The sequence below is a fragment of the Diospyros lotus genome, chromosome 6 (genome assembly GCF_014633365.1).
Source record: "Diospyros lotus cultivar Yz01 chromosome 6, ASM1463336v1, whole genome shotgun sequence".
Lineage (NCBI taxonomy): Eukaryota > Viridiplantae > Streptophyta > Magnoliopsida > Ericales > Ebenaceae > Diospyros > Diospyros lotus.
In genome coordinates, this window is record NC_068343.1 from 23,518,359 (window position 1) to 23,536,455 (window position 18,097).

The 18,097-nt window shown below is 37.9% G+C and overlaps 1 protein-coding gene across 8 annotated transcripts in view; it reads left to right on the forward strand.

The window, feature by feature from the left end:
- Positions 1 to 8,537: 8,537 nt before the first annotated feature.
- The window catches only part of LOC127803546 (pentatricopeptide repeat-containing protein At4g19191, mitochondrial), a 34,267-nt gene continuing 24,707 nt past the window's right edge, over positions 8,538 to 18,097 (forward strand). Inside the window, exons 1-3 of one of the 8 annotated variants that reach the window (XM_052339842.1) lie at positions 8,538 to 10,550; positions 10,851 to 10,915; positions 10,998 to 11,160. In XM_052339842.1, coding sequence (XP_052195802.1) covers positions 8,556 to 10,511 — 1,956 coding nt within the window. In that variant the 5' untranslated portion in view covers positions 8,538 to 8,555 and the 3' untranslated portion in view covers positions 10,512 to 10,550; positions 10,851 to 10,915; positions 10,998 to 11,160. Of the gene's footprint in view, positions 11,161 to 18,097 lie in introns of all 8 variants that reach the window. The other 7 variants (XM_052339843.1, XM_052339837.1, XM_052339838.1 and 4 more) reach the window with 7 other exon arrangements.

Here is an 18,097-nt window from a genome sequence, read left to right on the forward strand (position 1 = left end):
CAGAATAAGAATCATCCAATCCCATTAAAATCTGCAGCACTTTTGTTCTCCCAGCTTGTTCATGGTTGGACTTCATGGCACAACAAGAACATGGTGTAAAAATTTGGTAAGAATCCATCTCATCCCATAAACTCTAAAGTTTGGTAAAGTACACATTGATAGGTTTTACGTAAGATATGCAAGATCACATTGAATTTCAAAGAGGCGTGACATATTTTGTTAGGAAAAACGTTCTCCGAGATCATCCCAAACCTCTTTGGCCGTCTTCATATACTAGTGGTGAGATCGCCAGAGACCGTATTGAGGATCCACATAAGGATCATGTCGTTGCACCATTGCTAAATAGCAGATTCTGTGGGTTTTTTTTTTTTGCGGAAGGATGTTTGACACTCCCATCAACAAACCCAAACTTGTTCTTCGCACTAAGTGTAATTGACATGGAACGACACCAAGTGCCATAATTTTCACCTGTAAGTTTGGTGGAAACAAGCATCATTCCGAGTTGATCGAAATAATGAATGAAGAAAGGGGTAGCAGAATCATTGGTGGAATGATGAATGAAGAAAAGGCTAGCAGAATCATTGGTTGGGTTTTGTCTAGAATTTTCCCCCATGATCGAAAGGAAGAAGAAGGAAAAAAAAATCAAGAACCCAAGAATAGCTCTGATACCATGTAAATTTTGAAAGAATGAATAAATTTTTTTATTTGAATGAATTTTCTATGTACAAGTATAAATAGCTCATAGCTTCTCAGTTTACTTCCTACAAATCTGCTATTGATTAACAATATATTACAGAGAAGAAAAGAAATAAAGATCAATTCTAATAATGGCAAATATCATTGTGTGAATCTTTTGATTTTCTCAACAAATGACAAATAGATTAGAAGTGGGATAATAGGAAAATAAGATTCGTTTCATGCACACGAGGGAACTAAGGAACGGGGATTAATTTCTAGGCGGGATGGGTTTGGGGCTTAAAATTTAGGAAATTAGGGTTTATGGTGTTGTTTGGTATTTTATGGCATGATAGCAATAATGACAAAAATTGCATAATAAGTAGATAAGATTTGCTTCATGCACACAAGGGAATTAGGGTACGGGGATTAATTGCTAGGTGGCATGGAAGTGGTTAACATATAACTTAAGCACTTATTGGAAATTATGTTCAAGCAGCAATAATATACATGCATATAGTAGTAGTAGTATCACTTATAGAGTGGTTCAAATACCAATTTCATGGATCGATTATATGAAATGGGTGTTAATAGTATTGTAACTGCTACCACTTAATAGTCTATTCTATTTTTGATCGTATCCTATCCTAAGTCTAAAGATGATAGTGGGATTCTAAACTGCAGCCTGGGCAAGTTTGACCATTTAAGAATAGGTCTTTGCCATTTAGTGGGGTTGTTAATAAAGCTATGTGTTTCTAGGACTTTCGTGTTTGTTTTCTTAAGTTGAAACTAGCGTCCTTAATTAGATGAAAAGGACATTGGAACAACCTACTTATTCCCTAGGTCATTGACAATTATACCTTCTACAAAATATTGAAAATAATTTGTTAATTAAAACAAGACCTAATAGACTGATATATCCTGAACTTATGGTCATATTCTAATTTTATTCTATTTTGACATTTGCTTCAATTTGGTCCACAAATGTTAACTTTTCTTTCAATTTTATCTTCAATTAGCCAGGCGTGTGCCCCAACATACGTGGCGTTGAAATGGAGTGTTGATGTGTCCAATAATGGATAGGTTAACCAAACAGTGTTGTTTTGTTGTGATGTTGTTGCAATGCACAAGGCAAAATGACATTGTTTTGCCTTCTGCATTTTGAAATCGCAAGTAATGGGTCAAGTGGACCCTAAACCAGATCTGACCCAATGGGTTGACCTAACACTTAATGGGTCAAAACCTATCTTCTTCCCAAAATTATCTAGGGTTTCTGTCTTTCACCTTGCGTTGCCACTGTTTTTACCTTTATCCCTGCCAGTTGCCTCATTCTTATTCACTCTTCATCGTTTGCAGCTTTAGCCACTGACTTACTTCCATTAACAACGACCACAAAACTAGAAGATAAAAAAAAAAAAAAAAAGAAAGATGGGAGAAGACCAAAGGTCATTGGAACTAATGCACCGCCCACGAACCATGACATACGCGGCCGCCCACGAGAGGGAAAAAATGACCATGGCGAGACCCACGTCGAGAAGACAACAAGGCTTATGGGTGGCCAATTTGTATGTTTCACCGACTACTGGTGTCGCGTATGATGAAGACTGATGAAAAATAATGAAAATCAGCCATGGCAGTGGCTTGAACCATCACTGGCCAAAATGAAGAAGACAACCACTAATTGGTCATTACTACTACGCCTTTCGTTCGTCGGCGACTCGAATGAACCTCCTATTGGCCATGACAAACGAGGTCGCCTATTCACGTCGGCCATCAACGAGATCTTATCCATAGCCATTGCCACAGCAGAAAAGAAGTGTTGCGATCATGGTGGCCACCAGCGACGGGTGAGAACGACCATGATAGTGACCATTAGACACCATTGATCACTGTCGCCCCACGAGTAGCAAGCCCACCGGTCGTTTTGCCTTGTGCATTTTGTTGATGTGTCCATTAGCACGCCACCTCAGCACCATGTATGTTGGGGCACACGTCTGGTCAATTAAGGATAAAATTGAAACAAAAGTTAACGTTTGTGGACCAAATTGAAGCAAATGTCAAAATAAAATAAATTGAAATATGACCTTAAGTTCAGAATATATCAGTCAACTAGGCCTTAAAACAATTTCCCTTGGTTCCCCATAGTTTGTATATTTTATTAATACTAATTTGCATGATTGTGATAATATCCTTTACTTTTTGGTTGTACTGCTAATATTACAAAATCTAATTGTTTGGTGTAGCAAAGAAATAAGTATCTTATTTCCTCATTTAATATGGTTGAAAGTGTATGTTTAAAAAATTTAATCTAAGTTTATCCAACTTTAAAGATAGTGTTGGAGGCCTTAGCAATTGCCCAATGACCAAAGCATAAGAGATGGTTTGTTGGAGAGTTGATATCAACTGTATTTTTGGTTTGTGTTTCGACTCCTAATTAGTAGTCTTATTTCTTTTCCTACCAATTATTATTTTGTTTTTTGTTACCCACTTCATTCTTAGCTCTAGAGCTTAAGCACTCTTGGTTGAGATGGTCAATTGTTAAGTCTATAAATAGGATTTTGCAAGATAACTTTGCAAACCAACTCTAATTTCTCATAAGGTGCTTATGACCCATCATCAATAATCCATACATAAATAGGTAGATGGGTTAATGTAGAGGTCAGTAATTTTCATAAACTAGTCATAAGTATACTTTTAATGTAGAGTTTTCTTTATCTCCTCTAAACAATCAACTCCAAAGTCAATTTATGGTTGGTTTTTTCAACAATATATCTAAGCTCTTCTTATACCTTTCTAACATATGTGGTTCAAATTATCATATTCGAAAATGAGATATGAAAGATCTTCTTTATGTGAAAGATTATTATCTGTTAGTGTTTGCAACTAAAAAGCTAGCTAATAAAATTGATAGAGAATGGAATTTGTTTCATCAACAAGTTCGTGGGTGCATTAGGTAATAGGTAGATAATAATGTTTTAAACTATGTTAGCGGAGAGACATAGTTTAAAAGACATATGCTTGCACTTTGTGGAACAACCTTGGGGAGCTTTATATTAGAAAAACAAATAACAATAAGTTATTTTTGATCAAACAAATGATATCTTTGAGGTACCATGATGGAATTGTTGTAACCGATCCTTTAAATACCTTCCAAGGAATTATTGATCAATTGGATGGATTGGGAATTAAGTTTGATGCTGGGCTATTGGAATTATGACTACTTGGTACTTTATTGGACTTAAGAAAAAAAAATTCAAATATCTTTATCCTACTCAACCCTAAATGATAAGATCACAATGAATTTGATATATTTAACACAAAGTAAAAAAAAAAAAAAAAATATTGTAATTGACTCTGATACCACTTGTTGAGATAAACACACACAAGAGAACAATAAATTGAGAATCACAACAAATGCACAATCAATACCAGATATTTTTATGTAAAAAACCATCCTAGAGTGGAGAGGAAAACCACGAGCACAAACAAGTTAATCTTTTTCTATCAAAATAATGGGCAAATATACAAAAATTCTTCCCTAATTCAACTAGAGTCTTATCTTGACAATTATATCTCAATAATCAAATTCTTGATGTCCATATAAAAGAAAAATTGGAGAAATCTACCAAAACAAGATGCTAGTAAAACAAAGTGGCAATCATAGTATTAATAAATGGGTATCCATATAATAAAATATAATGATTTTTGAAAATGTTTAGGATACATTTTGATCCTACAGCTGAGATGAATTTTGAATGTTGATCAATGGCTGAGATCAAATACCAACATATTTTCCCCCAAAAATCCATCTCATCCTCCCTCACTACCTCTCTCTTTCTCATAGACTCACCCATCCACTCCCTCACTCACTGTCTCTCTCTCTCTCTTTCTTTCTTTTTCTCTCTCACAGACCCATACCATCGTCAGCCCCCCCAACACACACATACATATATACACATACATATATATACACACACAAGCACATACATATATACACACATACGCATATACACTCGCACGATCACTAGCCTATCGCCCTCACTCACTACCTCTCACACGCGCATACACACACACACACACACTCTCTCTCTCTCTCTCTCTCTTTATATATAGATATATACAAAGAACAAGCAGTGGGCGAGATGCGACGACGGTGAGAGGGGCGAGAGGGACGATGGCGGGTAGGGGCGAGGCACTGCGAGCGGCTGGCAGGGGGACGATGGCGATCTGAGAGGCGGTGTGTGGGGGGGGGGGAGTAGCAGACATGGAGGTTGTAGTGGCCAACAGTAAGGCGGCCATAGCAGTCGCGGCATCAGGCGAAGTGGCGAGCAATGGCTAAGGTAACGCGCGATGGCATATGAAGGCAACCAGTGGTGGTCACGGTGACCAGCGGATGGTGGCAGTCACCCGCAGTGGCCGTCCATGTGCGCAAGTGAGAGGTGGCTTGTGGAGGCAACGACTGATGGCGCTGGTGGCGCGGCGACAGAGGACGATCGGCAGAGACGACCTTGGCAATGGCGGAGGCCAAGCTAGTGGGTGGCCGGTGCTATGTGCGGATGGTGGCCATGCATTGTAGGAAGAACAAACGGGAGGAAGAAGATGGCAGGGAGAAGGAGAAAAAAATAAAATTCTGAAAAAATAGGAAAAAAGGAGAAAATGTCAAAAGATTTCAAAAAAATTAAGAAAAGTTTTGGAAATCAATTTGGACCTCAAAGAGCGTGCCAGATGCTCAAAAATGGGGGACCCTTGGAGCCCCTAACCAGTGGCGGTTCGGACCCCAATTTTTTTTTTAAATTTTTTATTTTTACAAAATTTAATTTTTGAAAAAATTAATATATAATTTTTTAATTTTTAAATATCAATACTTATTTTTTATCTTCTAATCGTGTGTGAAGTGAACAAAAATAAAGGAATAAAAGAAATTTATTTATTTATTTTAAAATAAAATTATTATTTTTATCTGAACTACGCTTATTTTTACATTTTAGGTTATAAAATGTTTTAAATGTTTCTTCCTAAAATGTATAGAAATAAAAAATTATTAAAAATATTTCACAATTTAAACGGTAAAAAACAATGGAATTCAAATTGGAAATACTCCATTTTTTTTTGTTTTATTATTATCTTTGTATAAAAAAAAAAACATAAGAGTTTAAATTAAATGAATGGACATGCTCTTGGGGCATTAAGAGTTATATTTTGGATAGGGTTGGCAATGGTTCGGTTTGGTTTCGATTTTTGCTAAAACCATAACCAAACCAAACTTAAAATACTAAAACCAAAATCAAACCAAACTTAAAATACTAAAACCAAAACCAAACCATTAACCCATTGGTTTTAAAAATTAAAAACCATAACCAAACTATTCGATTTCAGTTCGGTTTCGATTTTAACCATGATTTTTTTATTTTGATCCATACCAACAAATAAAAACAAATTCTTACAAATAGCATTCATAAAAACTTGTTGATCTGCATGCACTACATTATGCCTTTCATAGTTGTGGCAACTAACAATAACATTATGCAAACATATATCTAACTATTAGATGAAAATCCTAACATTAACCCCATGCTTTTGGCTTCAAATTGATAGTGCCTCTTAAATTGCAATAATTTAATTTATTTATACATCTAAGTGACAAACACAAACACACCCACAATATATATTAATATTTGATCAAAAAATCGATGTAAGCACGGAAGGAGGAAACAAAAAGTTCGACCTTCCAATTCATTACAGTAAGGGGAAAAATAATCAAAATAGAGGAGCAAAGAAAGAAATAGCAAACACAAACATATTCTTAAATATTATAGATTTACATAAAAATATAGAATGGAAGTTAGATTTAGATTTAGGCATTTGCGCATCAATCAGACCAAAATAATAAATCAAGTCAGAAACCCTAATTTGTGAGTTGCCGAGAGAGAGAGAGAGAGAGAGAGAGAGACCTTGCTGTCGGCGTACATAGATAAATTGCATAAGGTAATTCAAGTGTGATGCTCAGAAAATGAAGGTCCACGATTCCCAATTCACCTAGTCGACGCTTCTTGTGTTTCGATTATTGCTCTCAAAACTATATTTATATTACAGAGAGGGCGAGATAGGTAGCTAGCAAGAGCGAGGGCGAGCAATAGAACGGATCGAGAGAGAAGGGGAGAGGGAGAAGGGTTTGTTGCTGTTTGCAGGAGAGGGTGAGGCGAGACCAAGAGAGAGGCAGAGAGCGAGGGCGAGTGCGAGCGAGAGGGGCTGAGAACGAGGGCGATCTAGAGCAATAGAGGTAGAGAGCAAGGGCAAGCATGAGAAAGAGGGGTCGAGCCCTAGCAAGAGCAAGAGAAAGCCAACAAGGGTGAGCGAGAGCAAGACTGCAAGAGAGAGGCAGAGAGCGAGGGTGAGTGCCAGTGAACGAGCAAGAGAGATAAGGCAGAGAGCGAGAGGCAGCGAGGGTGAGAGAGAGCGAGAGCGAGGTCGAGAGATGAAAGAGAAGAGAAGGGTTTGCAAGTGGGCTAGGGTGGGGTGGGTTTGCAAGTGGGCTGGGTTGGGGTGGGTTTGGGGTTGTGTTTCGCAGTAGCCTTTCTAATATATAATATATATATATATTATATATTTATATATTTGGTTCGATTTGGTTTGGTTTGGTTTGGTTCGGTTACCCACATAACGGTTCGATTTCGGTTCAGGTTTTGGTTTGGTTTTAGTGAAAACTATAACCAAACCATACCCATTGAAACAGTGTTTGATTTTTCCTCAAACCAAACGATTACATAGTCAAATGGTTTTTAACCGCGTTGACCGGTCAGTTTCGGTTCGGTTCTCCACGATTTCGGTTGCAATTGCTATCCCTAATTTTGGATTCCATAATGCATGTAAAATAATAAAAAGATTTTTTGTGTCTTACCGTCTCCCCTCACCGTCTTGCGTCGCCTCATTTTTTGCGTCTTATAGCTTTAGATGAGGGATATTTTATTATTTTACATGCATTATGTAGTTTAAGTGTAATTTAAGAAATATCAATAACATTTTCTTAAATGAATAAAAATAAACATAATATGTTTTTATTTATTTAATTTCTAACTAATTAAATATAAATATATATTATTAAAAATAAGAAAGAAAAGGAGATCCCGTTATAAAATGGAAGAGATGTCTTCCTCTAGGGTTCTATAAACCCTACCGATAAACGGCGCACGAGTTCTATCCTACTGCCTCATCGGGTTTTTGCCACCGTCGGTGAGCTTTCGTCGGCGGTCACCACAATGACCATCTCCACGGACCTGTCCTTTCTTCGTCACTACCATCTCCGTCGCTTTTACCTTACACCGCCATAGTGCCATCGTTTCTCTGCCTTTGCCTCATTTCCTCCATCATGAGGCCACTGCCAGATTCGCCATGAATTGCCCTTACCGCCTCAGATCTTTGCCATCACAACACCACTGAAAGCAAACATCCCAATTGGCTCCCCCTTCTTTGTTCATCGCCGACGGCATCTTTGCTGTGACGAACACTACCAGTCGGCGCCTCCTCTCTGTTCATTGTCGATGGCTATCGAGCCTTATTTATTTTTTTCAGGTATGAAGTTTTATTTATTTTATTTTCTTAATCTTTAACTTAATTTTAGTAAATTATTGAATATTGAATAATAAATGGTTTACTTGATATATAATATATTAGCAAATAAAAAAAATTACATTGTGGGCTTTTTGACAAACCCAATTTGGTGGAAAGGGTGAGCTGATGGGCTAGGCCCAATTTTATGAATACTTATTGGCCCACAACCCAAAAGCCCACCTCTATCCTTATTTAAATATTTATTTTGCCACATTTGAAAACCTTATTAATTAATTAATAAGGTTATGTTTCGATAATTAGGGTTATCGAGGATGCTCTGCGTCATTTCTTCTTCTTCGTCTCCATTTTCAAGCCTTTCTAGAATTGCTCAATGGAACTCCAACATCAGAGAAGCCGTCAACCAAGGCCAGCCTGGTCGAGCTCTCATTCTCTTTCGCCAAATGAAGCAATGCGGTTTACGACCCAACAATTTCACCTTTCCTCTCGTCGCAAAAGCTTGCGCCAAACTCTCCAGTCTCCCGTACTCCCAAGCCCTCCATGCCCAAGTCTCAAAATCGCCCTTTGAGCCTGATTTGTATGTTCAGACTGCTTTGCTTGATATGTATGTCAAATGTGACCGCTTAGATTGTGCCTACAACCTGTTTCAGAAAATGCCTCTGAGAGATGTGACATCTTGGAACGCGATACTTGTGGGTTGTGCTCAACTAGGTTTCTTTGATAAAGTTGTTGCACTGTTCTACCAAATGAGAGTTGATGGTGTTCGCGCTGATTCGGTTACGGTTATTGCATTGGCACACGTGAGTTCTAGTATAAAGGAAATCAAGTTGGTAAATTCCATTCATTGTTTTGGTATTCGAGTTGGGGTAGGAGCTGATGTTTCGGTTGCTAACACTTTGATTGCTGCCTATTCGAGATGTGGTGAATTGGGCATGGCTGAGATGGTATTTGGCGGGATTGATGCAGGTTGTAGGACTGTTATTTCGTGGAATTCTATGCTTTCGGGATATTCTTGTACTCGAGAACCCCTGAAGGCTATAAACTTCTACAAGAGGATGCTTTTTGATGGATTTAGTCCTGATGTGGGCACAATTTGTAGTTTGCTTGTTTCTTGTGTAACAATTGAATTGTTATATCATGGTAAATCAATCCATTGTCATGGATTTCTATTAGGGTGTGACTCTAACACTTCTGTACTTAATACCCTCATTTCTATGTATTCCAAGTGTGGAGATATTGCCTCTGCACGCTGTATATTTGATGACATGACTGATACAACTTGTGTTTCGTGGACTGCCATTATTGGTGGATATGCTGAGAAAGGTGATCTTGATGAAGCATTGGTCTTATTTCATTCTATGGAAGCAGCTGGTCAGAAACCCGATCTTGTTACTGTGCTTTATATGATCTCAGGATGTGGTCGAACAGGGGCCCTTGAGGTGGGAAGATGGTTTGACAACTACACCCTGTCTAATGGGTTAAAAGATAGTGTAATGATGTGTAATGCATTGATAGACATGTATGCAAAATGTGGAAGCGTAAGAGTTGCCTGGGAAATTTTTTATGCTATGGGAGGGAGAACTGTTGTCTCATGGACAACTATGATTGCGGGTTATGCCTTAAATGGAGAATTTAAGGAAGCTTTAGACCTTTTCTTTCAGATGTTGGAGGTGGGACCGAAACCAAATCATGTTACATTCCTTGCTGTACTTCAAGCGTGCAATCATGCCGGTTTCCTTGAGAAAGGATGGGAGTGTTTTCATCTGATGGCTAAAGTACATAAAATAAATCCTGGATTGGATCACTATTCTTGCATGGTTGATCTTCTTGGACGAAAAGGAAAGCTAAGAGAAGCTCTAGAGTTTATTCATAAAATGCCTATCAAACCAGATGCTGGCATTTGGGGAGCATTGCTCGGAGCTTGCAAAAATCACCACAATGTAGAGATTGGTGAATATGCAACATGTCATCTTTTTGAACTGGAACCCCAGGCTGCAGCACCTTATGTAGAAATGGCCAACATCTATGCGTCAGTTGGAAGATGGGATGGAGTTGCTACAATTAGAGCAATGATGAGAGGCAATCAAGTGGAGAAATATCCAGGGCAAAGCATTGTTCAAGTGAATGGGAAGAGTCACACTTTTACAGTAGAAGATAGAAGTCATCCTGAAGGTCTTCTAATGTATGAAGCATTGGATGCCTTAACTTTGCAACTGAAAGAGGTGACAGATGAACACCTGCATGGTCTATTTGGGGAAGCAAATTTCTAACTACTCTAAGGGCATATATCTCGCTTTCAACTTCTCTAGGTTAATTGTTTTGTCAATATATTCTTCCTTATTAATACTTATCTTAGCTGCTTTACTTGACATATGTTTAGTTGTTTCTTAATGAGTATATACAATTTTAAATTTTATAAAACGCTTCATGCATTAAATGCTTTGATCAGATTATATAAGTGAAGAGAAGTGATAACTACTAAAATAGTCACGTCTGGGTCATTAGTTGTTGAAAAAAAAAAGTTAATTATGATGAGTTATATGTTTATTTTTTGTTGCACAAGTATACGTCTAAGTAAGAGTAGCCTGATGTATAATATCTTTCTATAGTCTTTAAATGCTCAATCAAGAGCATTGCATATACTGAAGTTGGATCACAGTGGCATTGACACAAGGTATGCATATCATATCTGCATATGTTCTTTTGGTTTTTTGCTTGCTTCAATATGTTCCCAATTGTAATACCTTTCATTTTAGTGTTGCAGGTACTCACGGAGCACCAGTACTTAATGGTGCAACATCAACTCAACAATTCATTATCATGCCTGCTAATGGACAAGTTGCAGTTGTTGCACCTGTGGCTCCAGAGCCTACTGGGAAGCCTAGGGAGTGTTTACTACTAAAACAAGCTTTTATCCTCGTAAGTGCCTTTTTTTGGGAAATAAGCTTCTTCTGAGTTATACCTTTTTGTTTATTGTTGAATCAGAACAAGCATGTTGAAGCTAGGGGAAGAGTGTAAAAGTTTTTGTCATCATAACAAAGTATTAGCTCACAAAAAACTCCAAATGCTGACTTGTTGGTGAGTCAACTTTGGTTTCACGGCTAGTAGGAGCAAGTTTTTTTCTGCATTGTATTCCTTCATCCTCTGTCTCTTTAAAGCCTAGTTCAATCTTTCCTTTGCTTTGGACAATTCCTTGAGATATGTCCTAAATGGTCACAGACATAGCAAGTAATGTCTCATGAACGACCTTCAATACTTGCCACCTTTTTTTGTTTGGACAATCACGAGTCATATGTCCTTCCTTACCACACTCAATAGTATCCTAACTAGTCTTGTTGACACTCTTCCCCAATATGATGCTCCCTACACTTAGGGCATTGTCTAAGCTTTTTAGATTTGGAAGTAAACTTGTGAGGGTTCTCGATATCAATTTGGAACTTCTTTTGTGAAAAGAACCCACTAAGCAGGTTTTCATCCTCGACTACCTTCTCCTTTTTAAACATTCTTAGGGCCATTAAATTTTTACTTTGTCTTGGATCTTTCTAAATCATTTCCTTGCAAGTAATTGATCAAATCGTTGCTACAATCCTGTGTAAATTCGATTTAGTTCATCTTAAAACCAAAAATGGGAGGGAAGTTGGGAGAATACCTACTAAATTAAACCAAAAATAGAAAGAAATTTGTGACTTGTACTATTATATAAAAATCTCATATTTGTTACAAATTTGATTTAAAATTTCAAGGAATCAAAGTAACTGAACAACACAGAATGATTGGTGAAGCTGGCTGCATGACATTGGTGGTGATGGTGGTTGTAGTGTTATTAAAGATCCAACGCGTACTAAAGTTCACAAGGATCTTGGAGCCAGAGGCACAAGGCGAGACATGCGCTTGGTGGAATTATGCGAATGCTAACAAAAAAAAAGAAAAAGAAAAAGAAAAATGTATATCGTAGTTGAAGAATAAGATATAAAATAGGTCATAACTCCTAATAATATATTTACAAACAATGTTATTAATGGCACCTGCCTAGACGCAAGGTGTACCTTGGCACCTGAAATGATCCCAGGCAAGTGCAGGTTAGCAAGGTGTGCATAGGCACGTCTAGGCCTTCAAGCATAGCCTCGAGCTTAGGTACGCTTGGCTGTTTTTTAGTAGAATTTTAATTATTTTTGCAATGGCCCACTTCTGGAGATCCCGCTAGCATAAGATGTTCGGAAGGAGGTCGCTAAAGGTATAGGTACAGATAATGACTCAATTTAAATCATTCACTCTAAAGTTAGTAAATAACATAATTACAAAAGTGTATAAACATTTCTTAGGAATACATCATTATTTTAACAACTCCTTAGGGCTAGCCCATACATTACAAAATAAAATGGCAAGAATTTAAAAATATAACATAAACTATTCTATCTTTATCCTCAAACACCCCAAGACCTTTTGGTTGGGAAAGTCTTGTACATCTATCTATACTCAAGCCCCGCTCGATCCAACCCCTTCCTTGACCTTACATTTATTTAGAATGATGACAAAAGAAACAAGGGTGAGCTATAAGGCTCATTAAGTATATAAATACATAGCAATCAATAAGTGTAAAGAATCAAGGCATGAATAATTATGACAAAATGGAATAGAACTTTCTCACAACAATTTATACATTCTTACCACTTACATATCATTTCATCATGCCTCACCATTAACCATACTATATGCCAATGCAATAATAATAATATCATACCATTGCATTATGGACCATTGTCCACTCACGCTCTAGTTTTACATTGGGCGTGCCTTATAAGCTGAAGCTCCCACAGTTAGGCAAGTGCCTACTGACTTGCTAAGATATCATCTCCCTCATTTACGGTCATAGTTGTCGTGCAAAATAATAGGTGCACTACTTTTTCATATATGAAAATACTATGCATATGCCATGCACCACAACTCCCATGTATTGATTATGATCGAAATAAACACCCATTATCATGATTGAAATTACTCATTTTTGTCATGCATAACATAACCATCCACATTCATTAATCAACCATAATATAAAACCTAATAATTTCACACATGGCCACATAAATAGTTTTTCCAACCTTCCATGAATGACACTCAAAACTACAAGTTGATGGAGGAGCTTATTGGAAGTTCAAATGGTAATTTGGAGGTGGATTGGAAGCATCAAAAGAAGGGACAAGTGACTAAGGGGAACAATCAGTCGACAAAATGAAGGAATATGTCAACAGGCAGTAACCAATGTAGCCATCGATCGATAGATGAACCCCAATCTGTTGACCGATAGAAACTTATTAAGCAATCTATTGATAGATGAGGCCAAATTTGTCAACAGATAGATTCAATTTTAGTAATTAGTCGACAAATGAGAAGAATCTATCGATCGACATAATGCAATTCCCACACTAGTAAACAAATAAGGCCAAATTAGTCGACAGATAACAATGAAAATACCAAGAATGAAACAAATTGTGTGTAAGAAATCCAAACTCTTGCATATAACTTAACTCTAACAACAAACTCATTATTTCTTAAAGAACATAGAGTAAACCAAAACTTCATTCGGATATTTAAAGCGATTTTTCAAGATTTTAAGAAAATCTATACGAGATACAAACAAACGGGTTAAAATCCTTTTTATCAAAGAGATAGAAAATTCAAGGATCAAAAGTTCGAAAACAGACAATCAAATGATACTGAATCAAAAAAAGAATCAAACTATGCAATTGTAGAGGAAATGAGAAATATAAGAGCTTACATAAGAATCAAAGAAGAAGAGGATCTTGCTATATAAAAAAAGAATATGAACTTGTCTTACTTGATGAAACCAAAGAAGAGCTTGTTGGAAAAATTTGGAATCCCACCACTTAAAGCTCCAAGCCAAGAAGAGAAATGAAAGAAGAAGAAAAAGAGAAATCGGGTAAGTTAAGAAGAAGAAGAAAAGAAGAGAAAAAGTAAAGCATAGGGGGTGGAGTAGCTTGCACGCCAAGCCCACCTTCTCCCCAAATACAAATACAAATAAATACACACACACACACGCTGACAACCCACTTCTCTCAATTAGGCCTTCAAATTTTGACTTTTTCACACCCATTCCCTTGACTTTTCAACCACCATGTACTTTTGATTTTTCAACCATGTCATAACACATTTCATTTGACTTGGACTTTTCAACTTCAAATGACTTTGACTCTTCCTTAGTCTTTGCATTTTGTCTAATCCAATTCAACTCACTAGACTTTCCTCACTTATCTCATTTGACTTATCAACCCTTACTTAATTCCTACTTTAACAATTCCTTACATATCAATTAGCTTTTCTACTTATTTCCTTTCTCATTGACTTTTCAACAACTTAAATTTTCATTGGCTTGACTTGTCAACTATAATATAAATTCACTTTCTTTTGACTATTCCGTACACATAAATTCCATTTATTTTAGACTTCTGAACAAAACATTAAATATTTCTAACATATAGCTCAAGCAATGCCAAAATATATCACATAATAATAATGACAAGGTAACTTAGACCCTATAGCAAGTCATTATAGTTTTCTTCGGAAGTGGGCTGTTGTAGTTTTGGTATCAGAGTAAGGTTGGGATGAGAGAAGCCCTTATACACATAGGAATGTCGGGTAGAGTTAAGACTATGGTTAGTAGTCCGAAATAAGATTAAATAAGGATTGTGTTCTAAAGTGATTTAATTGTGCTGGGAATGAGTACTTGCTGAGCTAGATCGTCGACTCGAGGTCGAGGCCGTGGTTGGGCCTCTCTAGTCCTTACACCTAGCACCCCGGAAAAGTCTATCGGAGATTACCGTCAAGAAATGAATGAGATGCAAGGGACTCTAGCAGGCATATTGAGGGCAATGGATACACTCATTGCCAATCAAATGAGACAGGGTCAAGCATAGCAAGAAGTGGAGAGTGATCTAAATGAGAGTAATGATGGACAGACTGTGAATCTAGTGGCACAAGGAGTGGGTAGTAGTATGGGAAGCCATTTCTTGAAGGACTTTATGGCTTTTCGGCCCTCAGACTTCAATGGAGGGGTAGATATCTTAGGAGACGTTTAATGAGAAATATTTTTCCGATTGGATTAAGGAACAAAAGACATATGAGTTCATTAAATTAGTACAAGGTAATAAGTCAGTGGCTGAGTACAAGGTGGAGTTTACTTCTTTGGCTAGATTTGCTCCAAAATTAGAATCTACTGAGGCCAAGAAAGTTGCCAAATTTCAAAAGGGACTGTAGGCAAAGATTCGACATGCACTAGCTGGTGCCAGGATCATAGATTATTCCACTATTGTGTAGATAGCCTATGCTATTGAGAGAGATAGGCATGAATTAAGGATTGGGCAAGTATCATCTAGAGGAGCTAGTTATTCCCAAGGCCAGGATAGTGACAAAAAGAGAAATGGGAAGCAGGCCCAATGAGGAGTACCATAGAGATTATGCCATGTCAAACTGTGGTAAGTGACACAATGACCCTTGTCATTTTGCAAAAGGAGGAGTTTGTTTTTTATGTGGGTAGGTAGGACACGTTCGGAGGGATTGCCCCTAGAGTCCTAATGTGGCTTCAGCTACATACGTGATTTGTTTTCGGTGTGGCTGGAGGGGCCACAGGGCCATCACTTGTACTATGCCACCCCAACCATAGTATGGGGGATCGAGGTTAGGAGGTTAGGGGTAGAGACCTGGTTAGAGGTCTGTAGTACCTCGAGTTCAGGGAGCAACTTCCTAGCTAGCGTTGCCTTAGACCCAACGACCTGCCGTTATTAACAGACCCCATGTTCAGGGGAGAGTATTTGCATTGATTGCAACGGGCGTGGAAAGGGGAATGACATCGTGTAAGGTATTCTCTCCTTATATGGTACTGATATATGTGTGCTTTTTGACATAGGTTCCACTTACTTGTTCATTGCACCATGGGCAATATGCCACATGCTTGTTTTTCGAATTACATTGCCATATTACTTGATTGTGATCTTGTTAGGGGATATGGTGTTAATGGGTAGTGAGGTATTTAAAGACTGCAAAATTGTGGTACATGATAGGGAATTATCGGGGGACTTAATAGTGCTTGACATTAAGGACTTTGACCTTATTCTGGGCATGGATTGATTATCTTAGCATTATGCCAAGGTTGATTGCTGCTAGAAGGTAATTTATTTTGAGTTATCCTAGCAGCTATCTATTGTGTATTGAGGCATTAAGCATGAGCCCTACTCCCATGATTTCGGTAATGAAAGCGGAGAGATTGATACGGCGGGGTTGTGAGGCATACCTTGCCTTTGTGACCATTGGCACGGAGAACAAGTTAGCGTTATCAAAGATACCGATGGTACAAGATTTTTCGGATGTGTTTCCGGAAGAGCTACTAGGTTTGCGGCCTTGAGAGAAGTTGAATTTTGAATTGAATTGGTACCAGGTACCCAGCCTATCTCTAAGGCTCCTTATAGAATGGCTCCTAATGAATTAAAAGAGTTGAAAATGAAGTTGCAAGAGTTAATTGATAAGGGGTTTATATGCCCTAGCGTTTCACTTTAGGGTGCTCCAGTATTATTTGTGCGAAAGAATGATGGATTGATGGGGTTATGTATAGATTATCGCCAGCTGAATCAAGTAACATTCAAAAACAAGTATCCACTTTCGCGTGTGGATGACTTATTAGATCAATTACGTGGAGCTTCAGTCTTTTCTAAGATAGATTTAAAATTTGGCTACCACCAAATGTGGGTTAGAGAGCAAGATATTTAGAAGACAACTTTTCGTACCCAGTACGAGCACTTTGAAATTTTAGTCATGCCATTTGGACTAATGAATGCCCCAACAATCTTTATGGACTTGATGAATAGGATTTTTAGGGAGTATTTGGATTGCTTCGTTATAGTATTTATTGACAACATCTTGATCTACTCACCAGGCCTTGAGGAGCATGAGACGCATCTCAGGATAGTCTTGCAGAGACTCAGGGAGAAACAACTATATGCAAAGTTCAGCAAGTGTGATTTTTGGCAAAGACACGTGGGTTTCCTTGGGTATGTGATTTCAAGTGAGGGGATCTCAATGGACCTCGAAAAGATAAAGGCTGTGATGGATTGGCCAAGACCCACTACGGTGACCGGTATTCGGAGTTTCTTGGGATTATCAGGTTATTATAGAAGATTTATAGAGGGTTTTACCCATTTATCCTCGCCCATGATCGAATTGACTCGTAAGGGAGTAAAATTTGAGTGGAATGAAGCTAGTGAGAATTGTTTCCAAGGGTTGAAGAAAAAGGTTAACTATGACCCCAGTGTTAGCTATTGCAAAGAGTGGAGAAAAATTCACCATTTATAATGATGCCTCATATGTAGGGTTAGGATGTGTGCTGATGCAAGATCAACATGTAAATGTATATGCCTCCAGGCAATTAAAGAAACACAAGACGAATTATCCCATACACGACTTGGAATTGACTGTAGTAGTATTTGCCTTTAAGATTTGGAGGCATTATTTATACAACGAAAAAGTGAAAATCTATACGGACCATAAGAACTTAAAGTACATTCTTTTCCAGAAGGAATTGAACATGAGATAGCGGTGCTGGGTGGAGTTATTCAAAAACTATAATTGTGAAATCTTATACCATTTGGGGAAAGCAATGTGGTAGCAGACGCATTAAGTCAGCGTGGAGTGTCTGTGGCAACCATGGTGGTCCAAGAGTTGAGGTTGTTGGAATAGATGGGCAGTGTTCTAAAAATCGATTTAGGCGACCGTTGGCCGCCCCGAAATTGCCCTAGTCGGGCCTCCTAGGCGCCGGCCCGAGTAATCGGCCGGCTTGGGTGCCTAGGCG